General features: G+C 42.7%; 1 protein-coding gene across 4 annotated transcripts in view; it reads left to right on the top strand.

Moving 5' to 3' along the window:
• The window catches only part of LOC114591858 (monocarboxylate transporter 2-like), a 33232-nt gene extending 17494 nt beyond the window's left edge, over window positions 1-15738 (top strand). For all 4 annotated transcript variants that reach the window (XM_077925057.1, XM_077925058.1, XM_028719448.2 and 1 more), the window contains 3 exons: window positions 8168-8311; window positions 10181-11038; window positions 15367-15738. In XM_077925057.1, the coding sequence (XP_077781183.1) occupies window positions 8168-8311; window positions 10181-11038; window positions 15367-15668 (1304 nt within the window). In that variant the 3' untranslated portion in view covers window positions 15669-15738. The remainder of the gene's footprint in view (window positions 1-8167; window positions 8312-10180; window positions 11039-15366) is intronic.
• The last annotated feature ends 6421 nt before the right edge of the window (window positions 15739-22159 follow it).

Below are 22159 nucleotides of genomic sequence, written 5' to 3'. Positions count from 1 at the left end.
CATTCACTAGTGTAATTAACAATATCAAGTCTTGTGTTGAACCTCTGAAAGTTTCAGAAAGTTCTCAGATTCATTTAACTTTCATCACATGAACAATTCTATTGAAATCATGGGACTAATCACAAGCTGAGCATTAAAAACAAACAAACAACTTTTTCAGGGAAAGTGTTCACCACTGTTCCCATTCTAGGGGTTTTTCTTCAGCTTGTCTCTTTCCCCTTTTAAATGCTGTGTTTCTAGCCTTCATCATCTCAGAGAGTAATTTGCAAACGTGCGACATTGTTGGCTAAAGCGGTGGCATGTTAAAGGGGATCAGAGTTACCTTCAAACCGCCAGAAAGTGAAATTTACTGAACTAGTGGTTTTTAGTAGTGGAAAAACTAGTGGTTTTTCTTTTCATACCGATCTATCCCAGTTCCTGGGGTCTGAACTGGCAGGGACTGATGGGGTCATAGTGGATGGTTTGATGAGGAAGATGTCGACCCAGCATGTGGCAGATCCTGTACTAGGGATCCTTAGGAAAGCAATTGAAAATAAAAAAAATATTAATATCATAATTTTTAGAACTCTGTGGTGCAACCACATTTCTTAATAGTGTTTCCCATCTGGGTCATTTCACCTCAAAAAGGAGATTATGGCGTTGGGAAAAGTTCAGAAAAAAGCGAGCAGAATGATCAAGGGAATGGGGCAATTCCCCTGTGAGGAATTTTGGGGACTTTTTAGTATAGTTAAAAGGTGGCATGATAGAACTTTATAAAATTATGAATGGTGTAGAGAAAGTGTATAGAGAAAGGTTTTTCTCTGTATCACATGACACTAGAATTCGTGGGCATCCAATGAAGCTAAATGTTGAAAGGCTCAAGAAACATACAAAAATACTTCTTCACACTGTGCATAAGCTACAGAATTTGCTCCCACAGGATGTGCATAAGCTACAGAATTTGCTCCCACAGGATGACCATGAACTTGATGGATCTAGAAGAGCATTGGAGATATTCATGGAGGATAAGGCTATCAGTGCCTACTGATGGCTGTACTTTGCCTCCATTGTTGTAGTCAGTAACCTTCTGAATACTAATTTCTGGAAACCATAGAGAGGTAGAGTGCTCTTGTGCTTGGCTCCTGCATGTGAGAACAGGATGCCGGACTAGACGGGCCTCTGGCCTGATCCAGCAGGCTCTCCTTAAGTCTGTATCAAATCTCTATGGTAAAAAGGGAATTCTTCTTCCAGATTCACAAAGATTCTTCTGCAGGCTTAATAAAGCTCAGTCACAGGGCTGCTGTGTTTCTTGTAACATGTACTTCTGCCCTAACAAAGGAACGTCTTTGCGAACAATGTTCTGTAAAGGAAAAGCAACTAGCTTCTGCAATCCTGTACATACTTATCTGGACCATATGAACCTTATGGTCCCTTCCAGCTTCACAATTCTATGATTGTATGAACTAAATCAGGTTTACTTTTGAGCAGACATTTTCAGAATTGCACTGTCAACCAAGCAAACTTCATTTTGGAGTTTTCAGTCTCAAGCAAGGAACATATTCTCAGACACTGGGCTGTAGGTCACTCTTCTCCACCTAGGAAGCTGGAAGCTGACAGTTGACCTTGAGCATTTTCATCCAAAACTTCATAACTATGCTTTATTATTCAGCTGCTACTATAAATTACAGTGGCAGGTACAGAAAGCCCATTCTAACTGGGGCATAAATAAAGCATTAAAATAATGCACCTCATTCTTTAGCCCATTGAAAGATGTGTCTGAGGTTTCAGCTTAGCTTTCAGAGATCTGCTTCAAGTTCCACTGACATTAAAGGTAAAACAGTGAATATTTGCAGATCAAAATGACACATTTGTTTTATTTAATGCATATTTGGAATTTTGCTACTCCAGGTATACATTTCTGCTGCCTGTACTAAAAATAATTATATGGGCATTCCTAATTCCCTTATAATTGATATGTACATTTATTTGTATTTGAAAGCTAAAAACATATTTTTAAAACACACAGACAAACACACATTAAGTACACAATTCAATCCCAAGTCAAATACTTGGACAGTCTAGGGATTTCAACAGGAAATTCTGTAAGCAAAAGTTGGATTGCACCCTTAATTTTAAAAGACAAATGTTTAAACATAATAGATTTTTATTTTGCTTTATTATAATACTGCATTTCCTTTGCTTTTGTGTGCAAATCCAAGTTTTGGTTTGCAACAGTAGTGTCTGGAATCTTTTTTTAAAAAAATTAAGTCACACAGATTTAGGTAAGTTTCTTACCTAATACAGTTATGATTAACAATAACAATAGCACTATCAATTCAGGTGAAATGTTCCTGTGTTTTGACGCTGCAGTACAAACCATAATTTTGCCTTTCACTGTGGCTATCGAGGTCGCTGGACAGGAATATAACAGAGCTGTGATAGACTTAAAATATAATATGAACTAGCAATGGAGAGGAAGGTTAACTCTTTGCAACTTTGCAGGGCCATAGCTAGGGGGTGTTTCCCACTCTCTCTTTAAGAAGCCCAGTGGGGAAAGCTCCAAACTGTATCTCTTGATTATTAAGGAGCACAGCAAAAAACAGGAACTGACCCAAGCGAGTGCAGTGTGACTCTGTTCATGTACTTTCCCCCTTCTTCCCACAGTTCTGCACCTTCTTCCTCTAAACCCTTCCTTCCTCTCAGGCTTCTTGCTCCCCACCCCTGAGCCGCTCATAGACCAGATCAAACAAGTGTCTTCTAAGTAGGGTTGGCACTAGGGATGGTGTTCATTGCTGTGTCCCTGCTTGTTTAGTGATCGTGGTTCTCATCATGCTGGTTTGCTTTGTGCTAATACTTGGTCTGCTTTAGTAGTATGGGCTTGGCCCATAGCAGGTGTATAGACCATGAACTTGACTGCTGTTGAGCTTTAGCCTGTTGAGGTCTAGCACAAAAATATTGTGACTGATTTTGACTCCAATGGAAATCATCTGGCCCCAGGACACACAACACTGACATAGGAGAATGGTGTGTTTTCAAAACTTCTTTTTACATTGTATATTTTGTATTCTACAGTAAGATATACAGCTGCTTTGAGGCTGCTAATTTCGCCTCCACAAATAAATAGCATTTGATATTCTACATTATTATTTAAACCCCGCCTCCAGTCCCCTGTACCTGAACCAGCCCACCTCCCCATGGGATCATTTCGTTGCTTTCAGGCAGTGAGTCAAGCAGAGCTTATGAGGTTAAACTGGGAGAATGAGAACAGTGGTGACAATTTTGGAGTTAAGAATTTATTGAAGACTGCTCATGTGCTCTTGCATTTGAAGCAGGAGATCAGTATGTGCACAAATGTGCAAGCTCCATCAGAGCTTGCACTTCTCACTATTAATTAACTTTATCCCTAGTCAGCGCTGCCACTAATTTTTACCTAGCATGCCGTTACTGGATTCAGCGGAGACCCTGATTTCTTTAAGGCAAGACACATCTGTTCAGTTAAGGGTGGAGACTGACAGAAACAATCTGGAGGCATGGGCATAGCCAGGATTTTTTTTAGGGGGCAGAACCTCAGATTTGTATTGATATGTGTTGATTTTTAGGGGGGGGGCAGCTGCCCCCTGCCTTCCCCTTGGCTGCACTCATGTCTGGAGGTGCTTCATGGGCACTATTTAAAACAAGTGGTGTAAAAATGCAGGAACCTAAGTGATCTCACAGAAGTGCTATAATGAGTTTGCACCTTCCAGACCTTATACTAGTTGTACAAGCCATTCATGCCTGTGTTTTATCATTCTATGATGTTTTTATTGTATTTCTGGTGTACGCTGCCACAATATTTTCATTACGAGTTGGTGGTTTATAAATGCCCTTATAAACAAATGTTAGCGGGAGTGTATATTTTGCATGCAGAGGAACTCAAGTCCAATCTTTGGCAGTTTAAAGGGCCCAGTTAGCAAGTGGTGGTTAGCAGGCAGCAGGCTGCTTGACATTTTGGAGAGCTGCCATCAGCTAGGCAGACAATTAGTCTGACATGATCTAAGGCCGCTTCATATGTTCCAGAACAAATTCTGGACATTGAAAGACAAGCTCATATTTTCCAGTTGATAACAACCCAGGTTGTTCATCTGCTTCAATTCCCACCCCTTCCTCTATATTAAAGGGGGGAAATGGCAGGCTGGAGTTGGCATTATAGTAAGTAAAAGAACCTTTAGTCATCTCAGTCACTGATCCAGAGAAATTTGTACCCCAAACTAGTTGCTAAACTCAAAACATGGAACATTTCCTTTTACATTTTTGGAAGAACACCCCCCCCCCCGCAGAGCTTTTATTTCTGGCACAGTTATTAGTCAACTCCATGTCAGTGACAAAGAAATGGCAGTATCTCATTAACTTGTCAATGCTGGTGCTATTCATTCATTTGAAAATGCACCAAAAATAATTGTAGTGACTTACTGCAAAAGGTGTGCAGATGATCTGTGGGCTGCCTTGACCACAGCATCATGCGTTTTGCATAACACACAATGCATTGGGCGATGCCCTACTTCTTAGCCTCTGCTCATTATCTTTTATATGGGAATAATAGTCACCTACCTTAGCGATTCTTTACAAAACCTACTATTCTGAATCAGCAACGTTTGTCAATAGAAACAAGCCTTTCCAACCACTCATGAGTTATTCATAGGTCAGTTGCCTTTGCAGGCAAATCTACACTCTTTCTGCCTCTTGTCTACCAGAAATGACGCACTGGTATTATTTACATAATCACTCATCCTGGGGTCCAGGAGAGTTGAGCCAAGAGCATTTGGAAGGGCTCTTGAAAAGGATTCTCTTTCTGCTAAGACATTAACTCACCCTTCAGTGTGTAAACAAATGAGAGGTCATGTCGAATTAAGAGGTTGCTACTCCCGTATGTCTGATCCTGCAAAGAAGCCTTAACCAGACTCTTCCAACGATGAATAAAGGAGTATTGCACCAAAAAAAAGCACTTTGCTAGGTTCCAATGCTAAATGAATGCAGCGGTTGAAGCAAGAAGGCTATAGCTGCAATTCCCCAATTGGTAAACAGGGTTATACTGGTTTAAGTCCAGGCTCTTCATGCTCACTTGTTTGTAGAATACAGCTGTAAACCTTTCTCAGTAGGTCAAATCAGCACTAATTCCACTGAGTTGTAGCTTGCATCCATAGTAGGGCTCTTTTAGTACAGAGGCATTGCTTTCCCACCATGAAGTGGAACAGAGGGAAATGCCCATCACCAACCAGGGACAAAATATTCTATCATATCTGTACATAGTTATCTATATAAAAATCATCCTATAAATCATCCTTTAAAAAAATCCTTTAATAATCTAGCAAAGATCCACAACCAGGATCCTTCTTTAGCACCTACTCAGCAGGAAATCTCATTTGACAATGACCCCTCGCAATGTATTCTTAATGATTTCTGGCAATATTAACTCAGTTTTCATCATGGCTGATGCGTTACTGACAAATGGATCTCACCATTGCCCCTTAATTATTTTATTTATTTTCTTTCATAAAAGTTATATACCAGTTAATTATAAAAAAACCACCAACCACAACCCTCGAAGTGGTTTTTATAAGTAATTTAGTAATTAGCATGTTTCTGTGTCCCATGGTAGAAGTCACAAGAAGGAAGCTTTTAATAATAGGTATATAGATTCCTCCCAAAGCCTCAGTAGCACTTTGCCCATATACCCTGGACAGGTTGGTGCTGCTGTTGCATTTTCAGCAGGGGAAACTGCACAGATTCAGGTGAGTGAACAAAGGATCACAATACAGGACTGTACAGCTGACATTATTGCACCTGAGCAAGGAATAGTTTCTGTGCCAAGCATATACAGTACCTGCCTGGAAGCCATACACCCGTGCTAAGAAATGCTAATCTCAAGTGCTGGAAGATGGATTGTGTTTACTCAGTGGCGAGGGAAATGTATTCTTGTGCACAGAATGACTTCCCATTATTATTGCTTCACATGCTATGAACGTATGAAGCTGTCTTTTCCCAAATCACATCATCGGTTATTTTAGCACAGTACTTTTTACACCAACAAGCATCAGTCCTGCCTCCTCCCTTCCAGGCTCCTGACAGGAGTATTTCCCTGGCCCTCTCCTTAGATATGCTAAGGAACTGAATCTGGGACCTTTTGCATACAGATCATGTGCTTTGCAACTGAGCTATGGCTCTTCCAGGTAATCCCTGGATCAAACTGAGTCCTGCATTTAATTCCAGCACTAGAGGGGGAAAACCATGCCAGGGTTTTCGTTTGTTTGCTCGCTTGCTTCCCTTCATTTTTTCATTCCTTTTCTCCTGTGACAGATGATTAATAGAATACATAGAATTCGAAAGGTCATTGAGAGGAAGGAGCGAAGTAGTCGGTTGTCTCGCTGACTTGGTTTGGGAACTCAAAAGAATGCCAGTGCATTTGGTTATTTCTGTCTGCAGAATACCCAGCACTAAAAACCCCACACCCAGTTCTTGAAGGCATGCAAACAAATGTTCTTAGTGGATTTGGGGTGCGATGAGGAGCCAGAGTATTCCTTTTGCCCCCCCCCCATTAGAAAGAACCGGACAGCAGGCTGCTTGATGCCACTAATGGTTGTTCTCAGATGGCATTTCTCCCTCTGCCCCCCCCCGCTGCCCCATTTTTGAAAGGTGTAAGCCATGTTGATAAAACCTTCAGCAGCTGTTGACTAGACCTCAGAGGCTACTTCCTCAGCTCTAAAACTTTTCGGGGGAATCTGTCAACGCTTCTGCCACTTCCGCGGCAAGGTCAAGACAAGCACATGGCAGCTTTATGAGTGTGCCAGATCCTTGCCAGCTGTTTCTCCTACCTTCATTTTCACCTAACTCTCTTAATTAAGAAACAGAAATATATGAATCCCCCCCTTTCCTTTTAACAGTAAGAAAAGAAGACACTTAGCATGAAGGACGACCGCTGCCCCCAATTTTTTTTTTTGATTAAGGAGTATGGTATCAGGGCCTAAACCTGCACATAGCTATGATGGTACGAACCACTCTTTTGATCTCTCTCTCCCTGCTATCAAGTGGCAGTTAGGCATCATAAACAGCAAAGAGTCTTGTGACACTTTTTGAGATTAATAGATGCACTTGTGGAATAATCTTCCACCAGCTTGAGCCATGCTTCATCAAATGAATGAAATGTGCTATTTCAGTTGGCAGATTATGTGGAATGACATTTCTGTTCAAAGCTGAAATGTATACAGTGTAAGCTGAGTAAGCTTTTGCAACTTCTGCAATTGGTGATATTCCTAGCTGTGCCAATTATTGCTGTTGTGCATGGCCACTCTATCTCACTAACTTACATTTGAACCTTGCATGGAAATGTCACAGACCTATGGGACCTCCTCCCTCTTTCTGTTTTCTCTCTTTCTCCATAGCTATAGCTATAGCTAATATGGATAATCTGCCAACTGTGATAATAGGCATTTGGTGAAGTAGGTTCTGATCTTATGCCAGACTCCTTTCGTTAGACCTTGTAAGTTCCACAAGGATCGTTCCTGTTTTTCGTTGCAGCAGGTTAACACAGCCGCTCCTCCCGTGTTCGAAATCACATTTTCATTTTCACAAAACAACTTTGCTTTCCTGTTTCATTGTGGTAGCTCTCATGTCACCTTGCTACAGTTGTTGTGACACCGAGATCATGTTCACTGAAGGATACTTTTTTAAAAAAAACACCTTGCATTACATTCCGGGTGATATGGCGTTACCCAAAAATTGTGGGTGACATCGTGCTTTCTGCCAGGAACCTATGGAAGAACCTGAACATGACTATAGAGTTTTTTCAGGTATGGTTTGTTGTTCATGGAGGCAGAAAAATAAGGGGAGGGGGCAACAACGAAAGGGCTAGGATATGTGAGTGCAACATGACATGGAAGAACCTTGCACTGATAGCATATTTTCATCCACATAGCTTGTCCTTCTGGTTTGCGGATGGGAGGAGACCATGAGGCATCTGATGTACAGGGGTAGAATGTCATGAATGATAAAAAATGGTGCAAAAAGCACCATGCAGCCATGCTCCTGCTAATAACCTGAGCATTATTGAATACTTTGAATGATTTTAACCAGTTTACCTTGAAAGTATATTTCCCCCCCAGAAATGTTTGTTTTGGGGATTCATTTTCCTGCTTTGATTTTATTTATTTTTTAGGTCCCATCAGCAGCATTTTGGTGAACCGTTACGGCAGCCGACCGGTGGTCATATTGGGAGGCTTGCTATGTGGCATAGGGATGGTTTCTGCATCCTTCTGCACAAGCATTTTTCAACTGTACTTATGCGCTGGGCTTATCACAGGTAATAACGAAACCTTTCTTTACTTTCCTTAGAATAATGGACACTGCAGGTGTCTAATGAGGATATTTAAATCAGTCCTCACCAACGTGGTGCTCTCTGACAGCCAGTGTGGTATAGTGGTTAAGAGTGGTAGACTCGTAATCTGGTGAACCGGGTTCGCTTCCCCGCTCCTCCACATGCAGCTGCTGGGTGACCTTGGGCTAGTCACACTTCTCTGAAGTCTCTCAGCCTCACTCACCTCACAGAGTGTTTGTTGTGGGGGAGGAAGGGAAAAGGAGAATGTCAGCCGTTTTGAGACTCCTTAGGGTAGTGATAAATCAGGAGTCTCAAAGCGGCTCACAATCTCCTTTCCCTTCCTCCCCCACAACAAACACTCTGTGAGGTGAGTGGGGCTGAGAGACTTCAGAGAAGTGTGACTGGCCCAAGGTCACCCAACAGCTGCATGTGGAGGAGCAGAGACACAAACCCGGTTCACCAGATTATGAGTCCACTGCTCTTAACCACTACACCACACTGGCTCTTTATAGTTTAAACATAACACATTACATTACTTGGTATACTAAATTCTTTTACTGCATGTGAATTTTGAGGGTCTTTTTTTCTTGCCTATACTCAACTTATCAGCCTGGCTTTAATTTTAAAATAAAAAAAAATTATGAACAGATTGAAGTAAACAAAGATGGCTGTTGAACCCCTTCAATTCAGACATGAGTCATAGTTTCTAACAGCTATGGAAATACCTTGTGTGTGTACTTATAAAACACAAACATTCCACTGTAAAATTTCCATCTGCATATATGGCATACGTGGTATCTTTTGCTGCTGCCATGATTGGATAGATTTTCCTTCAACATTATTCTGTGCATAGGCTTGCTCTGAGTCTAGTCTGTGGATGGAATCTTGAGAGTAGTTGGAGAATTCATTGGCATACAGGAAATCTTTTTACTCCTACCAAGCTTTCTTAAAAAAAGAAAAGAAAAGCTTAGAATCCAGATTTCAGATCTCATGCTGAGTGGACAATTGTTTGTTTTGTTTCTGAGAATGCACAGCGAACTATCATTTCCAGGATTCTTTGGGGGATGGCAAGAGAGTTCAACTTATATAAAACTAAGAAAGATACACAATATTGTGCAACCTTTTCAGCCTTGGGTCCACAGATGTGGTTGGACTACAACTGCCATCAGCCCTAGCTAGCAGAACCAGTGGTCAGGGATGATGGGAGTTGTAGTTCAACAATGTCTGAGGACCCAAGGCTGAGAAAGGCTGGTCTTGTGACCACAGTCTCCTCTGGAGCTGAAATTTTAAAGGTTTTCTAGCTTTTCTTTCTCATTTCACTTCATCTTTTGATGAAGAAGACGGATGTCTGCAAAAGCTCCTATCACCTTAAGCTCTTCTTCTGCAACCAAGGAATTAAAAAGCAAGATTCCAGCACAGGACTGCTGGATTAGAACATATCCAGAAGTACGATTTCCTATCCTATTACAGATGTTAATTAACATGGCTGCTCTAGCTTGATTGTATTATCAGTAATTACTGCTGTTGTGAATGATCATTTGTGCTTATTCTGCATACATTTAAGCTTTAATCGAATTGTCACAGACAGCTCTTTTTGCATTTCATTGCCATTTGACCCCAGAGTTTATCATTTTCCTCTCTAGCCTGTGTGTGTAGGTATACACTTCCCCACTGAGAACAGTACCTCATTCATCATGCTACAATAAATCTAGTCGCAAGGGGGCATGAGGCTCCTTTGTTGTCTTTGATGCTGAAAGGACAACATGGCTACCCCTCTGGGGCACATGGTCAGTCCCTGCTGTGCCGGAGCACATTTTGCCTTCTGAATTAATTCTATCTCTGTCTCTGTTACAGGACTTGGCCTTGCCCTCAACCTCCAGCCTTCCGTGATCATCATTGGAAAGTACTTCCTGAAGAGGCGTCCAATAGCCAACGGCCTCGCCATGGCAGGAAGCCCTGTCATGCTTTGTACGCTCGCTCCCTTGAACCAGCTCCTTTTCGACAACTTTGGGTGGAGGGGGAGCTTTTTCATTCTCGGGGCGATACTACTGAACTGCTGTGTGGCTGGAGCCCTCTTCAGGCCCATCGGCACAGCAGCTGGCCCCTCTGAGAGGCAAACAAATAAACAAGCAAAAGAGACTTTAGCTAAAGAACAGCTTGATATGGGCATAGCTGAAATGGCTGACCCTGGAGAAGAAGAGAAGGAGGACAAAGACTGTTGCGAAAACTTTAACAAATTCCTTGATTTATCTCTTTTCAAGCACAGGGGCTTCCTAATCTATTTGGTAGGGAATGTGCTGATGTTTCTGGGCTTTTTTGCCCCTATTGTTTTTTTGGCTCCTTACGCAAAGCACCTTGGGATTGATGAATATTCAGCAGCTTTCCTCCTTTCAATTCTGGCGATAGTCGATATGATAGCTAGGCCAGCTACGGGGCTCATTGCCAACAGCAAGTGGGTGAGGCCAAAGATTCAGTATTTCTTCAGCTTCTCCATTGCTTTTAATGGCACATGCCATCTGCTGTGCCCATTAGCAACAGGCTATACAGGCCTGGTAGTGTATTCCGTCTTCTACGGGCTGGCCTTCGGTATGGTTTGTGCGATGCTGTTTGAAACTCTCATGGACCTGGTTGGCGCCAGCCGATTCACAAGTGCTGTTGGACTCGTCACTATAGTGGAATGCTGCACCATCTTACTTGGGCCACCTATTGGGGGTAAGGATATTTCTATACTTCTGCTCATTGTTCAGTTTGCAGTTGGGAACAGATCTGTGAATTCTTTGACTTTGAGTAGGGGACATCAGGTTTTAAGGTGCGCTCCACCACTTCGAATGTTGACCCACTGTTTCTTCCTTTTGCTGGACCAAACCCTCTTTCCTTGAGTTTTCCAGCAATGCAGTTTCAATGGGACTTGCTCCCAGGTAAGTACATACTGTATTTTTTGCTCTATAAGACTCACTTTTTCCTTCCTAAAAAGTAAGGGGAAATGTGTGTGCGTCTTATGGAGCGAATGCAGGCTGCACAGCTATCCCAGAAGCCAGAACAGCAAGAGGGATTGCTGCTTTTACTGCGCAGCGATCCCTCTTTCTGTTCTGGCTTCTGAGATTCAGAATATTTTTTTTTCTTGTTTTCCTCCTCCAAAAACTAGGTGCGTCTTGTGGTCTGGTGCGTCTTATAGAGTGAAAAATACTGTATATGATTGCAGCTTAAATGGCAACTGATATAAGATGGCTGGCCACCACGAGCTCTGTCCCCGGTTGAAAACACAGCACAGCTAGAAAGTTCAGTTCCCCTGCAAACTAATTGAAATGGGTCTTGCGGAGCTGAAGTGCCAAATCAAAGTTTCTTCTTCAAACAAATTCAGATGAACATAGTGAAATCTTTGCTGCTTAAATGTAAGGTATTTGCAAGCTAAGATGTAACTCCACTGCTGAGATGTAACCTTACAAGACCTTAGGTTCCTCTGCTGGCAAACTCAGTAGATAATTCTTAGATTAGAATTTGAAGAGTGACACACGGTTGTTATCTTTATATGTTTGCTTTTAGAAATTAAGACCTTTTAAATTTAGTAGCACTTATTTCTGAGCGGACATGTGAATTCTAGCCACGTTTCTCTCCCTCTGTCATACCAAGAATTCAGGTTGGGCAACAGGGGTTTATATGGTCAATTACACAGGAAGCTACACAGGCCTCTCTTCAGTAAACAGTTCTAAACAAATACGAAACCTTCCAGAGCTGGGGGTGGGTGGGTGGAGGAGCTGGTTGCAAGTGCTGGAATCCACACATGTTTTTATTGTATAATCCCTGCTTTTTGTTCTTCAGAGGTATAACTGTTCAATCAAAAGCTTATTAACTTCAAACAACAACAGAAACCCTCTGATAGCAAAATCTGCTCTCTACAAGAAAGCTCTGCAGGAGTTGTGTCAATATGACAAAACTTTTGAAAGGGGGAAATTAGATGCAATATTCATGTAACTTTCAGAATAAAATCCCTTTAACCATCCACAAATGCAGCGACAGTGGGTTTCAGTTTTATTACAATGCGAGCATCATTTCATTAGTAGGTGCCATTCCTGTTAACACTTCTTGTGTTCTGCAACTACCGTATGAGGCCATGTTCCCAGGTAACTTGCTAGAGCTATAATTCCAAAATGGTGGTACCCCTAGGGAACAGCCTTGTGGATAAGCTTTTGGTGGTGACTTGTGATATTAACTTGGCACGTGCACACCAAGTACGTAGTATTTGCTGGCATTTTAACTGCAGCACATTGATTAGTGCTAAGATTTATTTATCTGCCTCGTAGGAGTGCATCTAGGCAGCATTCAGCTCTACTGTTTAATTACACCCTGACATAAATGGTGCCGCTTCTCACGAATAAAATTTGAGTTGTTGCAACAGCCAGCTCTCCTGCTTGGTTCCATTGCTGCAAGATGCAAAGTCAGCCCATAATAAATCCATTCTAATCAATGAAGGGGCTGGTCTGGTATGCATTACCAAGGCCTGGCAAGAGGGAGGGGCTGATCTAACTCAACACTTTCCCACTGGGTACTTACTGCAGCACCAGTGCAAGTTGCGTTAAGATGAAAAGAGGATGGAATTGAACTAAGATGGAAGAGAAATGGATGTGATGTACCAGGGTAAATTGCAAGTGGTTGATCTTAGTAAATGTTTTTGGGAACTGCTACAGTATTCTACACACTTATGAGAGCAGCAGTCTTTTGCAGACCTTGGGATAATTTAGCCAGATATAAATCTTTGCATAGTTATAGGATAAAAGTTGCCTCTAAACTTTTTTTTTTTTTTGGTCTCAGTGCTGGACTAAAGAGAGTATTTCAACAAGGACATAAATGACCAAATATGGTAGGCTCAGTAATATATAGGATCAATGCCATCCTCTCGCTGCACAGGGTTTGTGTTGGAGTCTGTGGTTTGCATTCACAAATTTATAGAACAGCTCCATTTGCATTTAAATTTGCTTTAACCCTATGGATTACAGTGGGACTGAAATGGCTTTGAACCATTTCCTACCTAGATGGTTGGTGGGTTAGAAGATATAACCATTAAAATGCAACTGCTTAGTGGGTAATTTTATAACTTACGCTACCCCAAAAGCATTGCCAGGCAAATGGACCTCCGATAGTGTAATTCAAAAGATTTACAAAAATGCAGGCCCCTTTTTTTGTTTTGTTTTATTACCTCAATGAGCAATTCACTTCTTCCCTTTTTGTCCTTTGCATGGAAGAACACCTGCACATTACCTTCCTTTTGAGGGGAAACTTTATTCCATTCAGGATAACTTGGATTTTGTTTTAAAGCAGCCATTTCCCAAGTTATATACAATTTTATGAAGCAGATTAAGCTAATTGCTAAAGCTTGGTAATGAGGCCAGAAACTGCTGTGTAATAGTTTGCAATATGAGTTTTGCAGCATTGTTTCCTCTATTTTAATAAGCAGCGCATTGATTGGTTCTTTGGCATTTAATAACCTACCACCGCGTTTTGCTTTAATGAACTAGGTAAATTGTTCCTGGTGTGCTTTATGACATTGCCTTACTCTCAAAGGGGGGAACAGGGTGAGACTCTTCTACTGATGAATTCTCCAGTACTCTCCTCGTTAAAGCGCTTGGTGAAATGTATTTAGCAGACCTCTAGGTCATTCTGATTAGCAAAAAGTGAGAATTACTGCAATTAGCCTCCGGCTGGGTGGGGGGCGGACGGCAAACGAGAGGGGACATGATAGAAGTATATAAAATTATGCAAGTTGTAGAGAAAGTGGATAGAGAGACATTTTCCTCACTTTCTCATAATACTGAAACCCATGGTCCTCCAGTGAAACTGGAATGGAAAATTTAGGGCAGGCAAAAGAAAGTATTGTTACATGCTACCCTGATCTTCGAGAGGCGCAAAATTCCAGAGGTTGCAGGTGCGTTTTAACCCAGGGCCTGTGTTTCCTTTCAGACCAGTGGTTCTCAAACTGGTCCCTACCGCCCACTAGTGGGCGTTTTTCTAGGTGGGCGGTAGCGCTGGTGGAGGAAGAGGAGTGCGGGGGGAGCGAACCGCCCCCAGCAGCGCAATCCCAGTGGGGTGCCATTGCGGCTGCCCTCCGCCCGCACTGGGTGCCACGTCCCCGCAGGCGGATTGCCACGCCCCCAGGACGCGCACCAGCCCTGCCCCCTGCCCCCACCTGCTCTCCGCCCCCCGGTGCTGGAGCATGAAGCTCCGCCACTGGGCAGTAGTGGGTTCTACAGCACAAGCTGAATCCCCCTTCTATTGAGCACTGGTGGGCGGTAAGGAAATTTTACCATCAAGAAAGATGCATTAGTGGGCCATAGGTATAAGAAGGTTGACTGTTTTAGACAATGAAGCACAGAGGAGGCTGTGATGTCTTTATGATATATTTACACATAAACACAACCTGAATCTAATGGAGGGATCTCCAGCAATGCATTACAAGTTGTTCTGGTTTCTCCTATAGCCACAACATTGGATTCAAAACAAACATCAGCATCCTGCTTTTTGACTCTTTCTCCAACCCACTGCTAAGTAACTCTGTTCCTTAACTCCTGCCATACTAAACTCTAACCTCTCCTAAAACACTGGCACTGCCTTTTAACTAAACCCTTTAACTAAACCCTTAGTTGAGGAAGGGAGGAAACCCACACACTTGCACATGGGAGCCACTGCAGAAAAGCCCCGTTCTCGTGTTTTCGCCCTTCGTACATCTAATGGAGGAGGCACACCACGAAGGGCCTCAGAGGATGATCGCTGCGGCCGGTTTGGTTCTGAGACTTTGGCAATCTGGGTTCAGAGCCCTGTTGGGCCATACAAACCTCGTTGTGTAGTACGTACAAGGCTTAGCGCTCCCTTCTGTGAAACTGTACAGTTAGTCAACCTTTGATCTGTTTGTTTTTTTGGGCGGGAGTTACTACTTAATACACGCTTGATTGATTATTTATCCAGCTGAATAGGCTGAAAGTAATGATTAATCCTGTTAAGGTTCCTTTTTGGTTGATTGACAGCACTTTTTCTTTCTCCCTTTGCAGGAACTCTCATCGACATGTTTGGGGACTACAAATACATGTTCATCAAGTGTGGGGCAGTGATGGTGCTGGCTGGGCTCTTCCTCTTCATTATGAATTACTACAACTACAGAATGCTTGCAAAAGAGGAGAAAGCAAGGAAAAAGATTGAAGCGCAAAAGAAGGACGATGGACCTGTAAGGACAGTAACTGCAGAAGGAAACGCCACGGGTGCAGAAGAGATGAACGGTGGCCCCGAAGCAGTCCCTCTGGGAAGTGAAGAGGAAGCACTAAAGAATGGGGCAAACATCGCAAGTGAAGCCTAAATCTGCATCACCTGATTTTCTGAATGGGAAATAGCTCTTTCGTACTTCTTAAAGTGACTTCAGGTGTACAGCATGTATTATTGCCTCCGTGCCCCCGCTGACTCCAAAAGCCTAGAAGCAAATAACAAGCCCAGTTTCCTACGAGCACACAGCAAATGCTATGCAGTGCTCGTTATTACACTACTTCAGATCTGTATAAGCTTAGAGCCTTCCCAGCCACTTAGGCAGCAAACACTTTCCTCCTTGTTTAGTCCGAGATAAGTGCCTATGTCGGAGCTTTGTGCCTGTGCTCCTCACTCAAAATGCCCCCAAAATGGAAGAACCAGGGAACATTTTGTAGGAAAAGTTGCATGGCATTGGGGAAATTGCTCACCCACAGTGGATCCTCTACGTTGGAGAGTCAGCATTCCTTCTCCATCGCCTCTAACAGAGAAGAGCCACAGATCAGCAGTAAAGCACATGCTTTGTGTGCAGAATATCCCAAGCATCTCTAGAAAAAAAGGTACTGAGTACCAGGCCTGAGAAAGAATGTAAGAAGAGCCTGCTGGATCAGGCCAGCTCATCATCAGTTGCAATATGGGAAAGCCCAAAGGCAACAGAATTTTTCCCTCTTGCCGTTTCCAGCAACTGGTATTCAGAATACTGCCTCTGGCTGTGGAGATACCCACCAGTGTAGCCTTGTTCTCCATGAATTTGTCTAATCCTCTTTTTAAAGGGCCTCTTCCTAAGAGCTACTGCTAGCCAGAGTGGACAGTGCTCTCTTAGAAGGATCCACGATTCGACTTGGTATAAGGGATGCTTGTATTTTCATTACTCTTTCATAGCTTATAATTCACAGTGCCTGCTGTATGGCTGGGGTGTACACAGCTGGCCTCTTCTGGTGGCGATCTGGTGCACAGAACAAAAAAAGTGAAGAGAGAGAGACTTTGAAGAGAGCTAAGTGTCGCCACTGACTTCTCTTGTTGACAAACACGCATTTGACATTCGGACCCAGTCATGTGATGGTTGCTCATCACTTTTTCCAACAGGAGAGTTTTCTGGATCTAGGCCTATGAGGTCTTAACATTATGAATGTGCATAAGCACAACATACAGTTCGAATGACTAGGTTGCACTACACAGTTCAGTTTCTGTGGCATGTTTACTAACATTAACAGTAATTCACTGCTAATATAAAGCTTACCAAAGTTTTTTTTGTTGTTGTCCGGCCTGTAAATTCTGGTTAGATTTAGATAACTTCCAGCTAGACTGTACAGACCCCAATTCATGCATTGTCCAAGAATGCCGCCACAAAAACCTGTCCTAAGACTTTTGCACAAGACATAGTCCTAACCTGATCATTCAGCAACCATTTCCTCTTATCATTTTATGACTGACACAAACTGCACAAAGAGCTTCACACCAGATATTTCTCCAGAAACACAGATTCCATTCCTCTCTTTTTTTAAACAACCTGGCCATTCATTCTCAGGAAGGCTTCCAAGTAATGTCAAAAATCATGAGCTTGGCTTGTTACAAATAAAGGCATTATTTTACTGCCACTGAATTTTATTATTATAAAGGTTTCCAGCGAAGCTGAGCCCAAGAAGACATTTTTCTGATAAAATTGTCTGAGTTTTTTCTTTTTCTCACCTAACCCCAGGGGGAAATAAAGAGACCACTTTGCAGAATTGGGTACTGAAACTTATACATCAGTGTAATATGTGTACATTTATTTGCTGCCACAGCCAAAATTAAAGGGCATCTCACCCCCCCCCAAATGCTTGTGGAGATTGATGAGGCCAGCAAGCTGATAGTTCAGCTTCCCTGACATATAACATGCGTGTTAGACCCTAAGTCAGGTTCAAATCCACGAGAGCGAAACAAGGAACATTAGCGATTGAGTCAAGGGAATTTTGGGGTAGAGAACGTGGATGGTCCTTTGCAGAGAATTAAAATCCAGGAGCTCTAAACCTCAGGCAAAATTTACTTTGCCTGCAGCTGATGGATACCAGATATAGTTGCCAAGATGAACATGCGCTGCTTTATCTGGCAGAACTACCTGAACATTTTAGAGAAAGAAAGTGGACCTGTTTTGACACAGTGTGCTTCCTTCTCTGAGAAGCACTCGCAGAGGAATCCTTTGAAGAATGTTAACATCAAAATTCAAACTCCACATGATCCCAAAATCCACAGGAACCAGCAGGAGTTTCTTCCCCAGAAGATGCTTCCACTGTGAAGGGTTTTTTTTTCCTCTTTCTGTCCAGGGGGTGTTCCTCTCTAAAGATTCTTTCCTGAAGTTCCTCAGGGAAGGGGGCTTTTTTTAAAAGTGAAGACATAGTCTAAACATTAATTAGCAAAAACTATGGTTATTTTAATCAAATTTCAATAACATCAGAGTAAAAAAAAAGACTTTTAAGTAACTTCATTAGTACTGTGAGAGAATCAGGCACATTAAAAGGCATGTTGACACTGATTTCTCAACTGAACCTTCAGTTTTTATTGCCTGAGGTTCTTCTTGGAAGGACAATAGTTGCGTGCCAAGGCACCTAAGCAACAAAATTCCCAGGAGAACAATAAAGCACATGGACATGTCGTATTTTGGTTTATGGGTTCAAATAGGCTTTATTGGATACAGATGTGAGTGGTTTGGCTCAGGCATTGGGGTGAAGCCAGGCTATATCTTGACTCCTGCCCATCTGCAGGGAGTCCACTTAAGGGTAAACCGCCAATGGGGGCGGCCTATGACTTACATCAAATAGGGGCACCCCGAGAGGTCCCCGTAGGGGCTGTGACATGGCCCTAGCCCACATTCAGGCTTCAGACAGGATTCACACCCTGGATCTCTTAACGCCACCCACCGGCAGAAGGTGAACAGACTTATCACACCTGAAAGGCAATCATTTGCTAGCTTTGCATGCAACCACTGACATTTATTCTTACCATTTGATGCAGGAAGAAGTAAAGGGTATAAAGTTTTGTATCAGTGCCTGCTCCTGTATTTGGAACAGAAGTTCAGTCTGCTGACGTTAGGATGTGTTAATGTTTATCCCAATGCTGCAAGAAGCTTCACCTGCCAATTAGGAGAGATTAAAACTACACAGAAGATGGCCAGGTAGCCCCCCCCCCACTCCACAATTGGCAACATTAGCTAATAAAGGACCAGATATATTTATGTAACCTATACAGTACAATTCTTGAAGACCCCTCAGTGCTGGCCGACAAACCGTGAATCTGTTGTCATCTCCCTTTATTAATTGGGATATACATTTTTGTCTTTGGTGAAAGCTTTAAGCTGGGATCCTGTTTATTAATTAAGATTTATATGCCACTTATTTTTTATTTTTTTAAATCACCTCCTAAGTGGTTTTCATAAAATGGCATAAAATATTCTTTAAAAATAGCCATAGACTTTGAAAAGAGACATCATGACATTATCAACATATTAAAAAACCCAACAGATTGAAAACAAAACAGAACAGAACAAAAACAAGTGCACACAATGAAGTACATGCATTGGGTATGCTTACATAAAAAAGAGAGAAAAGTTCTTAGCATGCATCACATGCTAGGAAGTCAGTCCCATTGAGTTAAGTGGGACTCGCTTCCTAGCACATTTTGTACATTACGGTGGGATTTCACATTTTATGCAAGATGTATTTTCCAGCTAACCAGAACAACAGGTCTCAGTCACCAATCCATGCTGTTATTTGTGTAAATGCTGCAGTTAACTGACCCCAAACATACTGGCACCTGCTCTTTTCTTGAGCAGCCGCTGAAGAAGCAGCGCATGAATCTTCAGATACGCACATCTCCCTGCCCCCTCCTATACCCATGTGCTGCAGCGCTAGGGCAAACTTGACTGAAATGCTAGCTATGCTTATGAGGACAGCTGATAACTTCAGGAACAGGATATTTAAACAAAGCCTTCCTGTTGAGATAATGTAGGCAGCCACCATATCTAGTTTTCAAAACAACAGAGGTTCCTCTTTTCAACTGGGTGCATTCCTGTGGCTGGACGGAGACCAAAAACTGATTAGCAAGCACACAAAAGCACATACCAGTACAGCCTTACTCTTCTTTCAACATAAGCCGCTTTTCGGCGGGCCAGATCCTTTTGTCTGGAACATCCCCAACTCAGCATTAGAAGCAAATGGGGAGGCGAAATACAACTTTGTGACCTGGATTGCAGGTGGAACCTCATACAAGCTCCCTCTCAGTTGAACTGCAGTCCTCTGGACTACCGAATAGTCTGATTCCAAATATTGAGGGATACGGGAACAATTGCCCATAGCAGAGTATACGACAGAATGGAAAGCCAGGGGAACATATACAAATGTTTATGCAAATAATTGCAGATGTGGGAAGGAACGCGAATTTTTCTCATCTGACTATTCTACCTGCAGGTATGGTCTGGAATAGGGTGGAGAGTCTCTCAGCCTCAGGGGCCACATGTGGTCTGTTAGACATCTTTCTCTGGCCCTGAAGGCTACACCCCCAGCCACACCCATTTTCCCCAGGTCACACCTTTCCACAGCCTTGCTGCACACCCTCCTTGAGTATTTTTGTCTTTCTGAAAGGTGCTGTTGAACTCTGTGCTTCTTGCTTGTCTAGACAGAGGATAGAGAAGTGTGTGTGTGTGTGTGTGTGTGTAGAAAGTAGCCTTCTGTATGAATAATAATAATAATAATAATAATTTTTATTTATATCCCACCCCAGCCGAAGCCGAGCTCAGGGCGGCTAAAAACAATAAAATAATACAACATTCTAAAATCATTTCATTATAAAATTAATTCAAATCAAATTGATGGCAACCATTGGGCTAGAGTTCTGTGAAGATTGCCAAAGGAGGGAGTCAGGCTGTGCCCTGGCCAAAGGCCTGGTGGAACAGCTCTGTCTTGCAGGCCCTGCGGAAAGATGTCAAGTCCCGCAGGGCCCTAATTTCTTGTGACAGAGCGTTCCACCAGGCCTTTGGTGGAATTTACTGGTACATCTGTTGCTCCACCCACTTTCTCTCCAGCCCCGCCCACCATTGGCATGCGGCCCAGAGCAGGTTGTCTGAAAGGCTGAAAACAGTTCTGCAGGCGGGGGGGGGGGGGGAAAGTTGTGACTTCCCAGATGTTGCTAGACTCCAGCTCCCATCCACCCCAGCCAGCATGGAGGGCCAAAGGTTCCCTATCCCTGCCATAGTGGGATAAGTCTTGTCTAGGTGTCCAGTGTGCTTGTTCCCTCGGTGTTCATACGTATGGGCTTCTCATAGTATAGTAAAAATACAAATTCAGGATAGGTTAGGAACAGATACTACCAGACAAAGTATGCTCAGGGACAAAGAGGAGCCTAAAAAAATAATAATCATGGTGTTGAAAAAATGGATAGTTTGGGAAACAAAAAGACAAGAGAAGATAAAGAAACTGCAAAAGACAGTCATAAAACTGCCCAGAATCTTAAAAACACCATTTCTGCTTTGTAACGGGGAATCTCATAGCCACACTGGCTCATTATACCTGGTTCATTTGGGTCTGGGCTTGGTGGTAGATACTGGCTTCACATATTAGGATGATTGATGATTACTTAATTACTGTACCACTTAATATATTAGAAACATCTCTAAGTGGTGTACAGAAAACAGAAGCGATGACCAACAGCTTAAACCAAAATATTACAAAAATACTCAGAAACATAAGAAAAGCTACCTTCATACCAAATTGCTACTTTATTTTCTTTCTGACATACCTTCCCTCACAGCTTCCGGGTTCTCACTTGGAGTCCAGACAAACTCCCATAAAATTCACCCATAAAAATCTCACAGTGAGAAGAGTTCCTGGAAGCAGTGGACATCACCGTGGTCTCTCAATCTAGACTTGCTTTTTATGGGCAGGTCCATGGTGGATGATCCTTCCTCAGGCTGCCCACAGCTGTGTCCCATTCGGCTGCACTCTCCATACCCAGTTTCAGGTACAGCAGGTTTGTTGAGTTTCCCACAGGGTCCAAAAGATGGGGAAAGAGCCTCCCTCCACCCACAGCTCATTCTTTACCATCTGCTTTCTTTCCATTCCAAAGCAAAGCAAAGCCAATGAGTGATTTATACAGTGTGACTTCCACTGAACATCTACAACTCTCTAAACCAGGGGTCAGCAAACTTTTTCAGCAGGGGGCTGGTCCACTGTCCCTCAGACCTTGTAGGGGGCAGGGCTATATTTTGAAGAGAAAAAAAAAGAACGAATTCATATGCCCCACAAATAACCCAGAGATGCATTTTAAATAAAAGGACACATTCTACTCATGTAAAAACACGCTGATTCCTGGACTGTCCATGGGCCAGATTTAGAAGGCGATTCGGTCAAATCTGGCCCCCGGGCCTTAGTTTGCCTACCCATGCTCTAAACCATACAGTAGGGTTGCCATATTTCAAAAAGTAAAAATCAGGACACCTTGAAAGTTGTTGAGCAAACCCCAAAGTTGTTGAGGTTTTTTGTTTGTTTTTTGTTTACAAAAACGCCAAAAACCCCCACA

This window comes from Podarcis muralis, chromosome 2, assembly GCF_964188315.1.
Source record: "Podarcis muralis chromosome 2, rPodMur119.hap1.1, whole genome shotgun sequence".
NCBI lineage: Eukaryota > Metazoa > Chordata > Lepidosauria > Squamata > Lacertidae > Podarcis > Podarcis muralis.
Note: the sequence above shows the minus strand (reverse complement) of the source record. Positions and strands in the feature narration are given on the sequence as shown.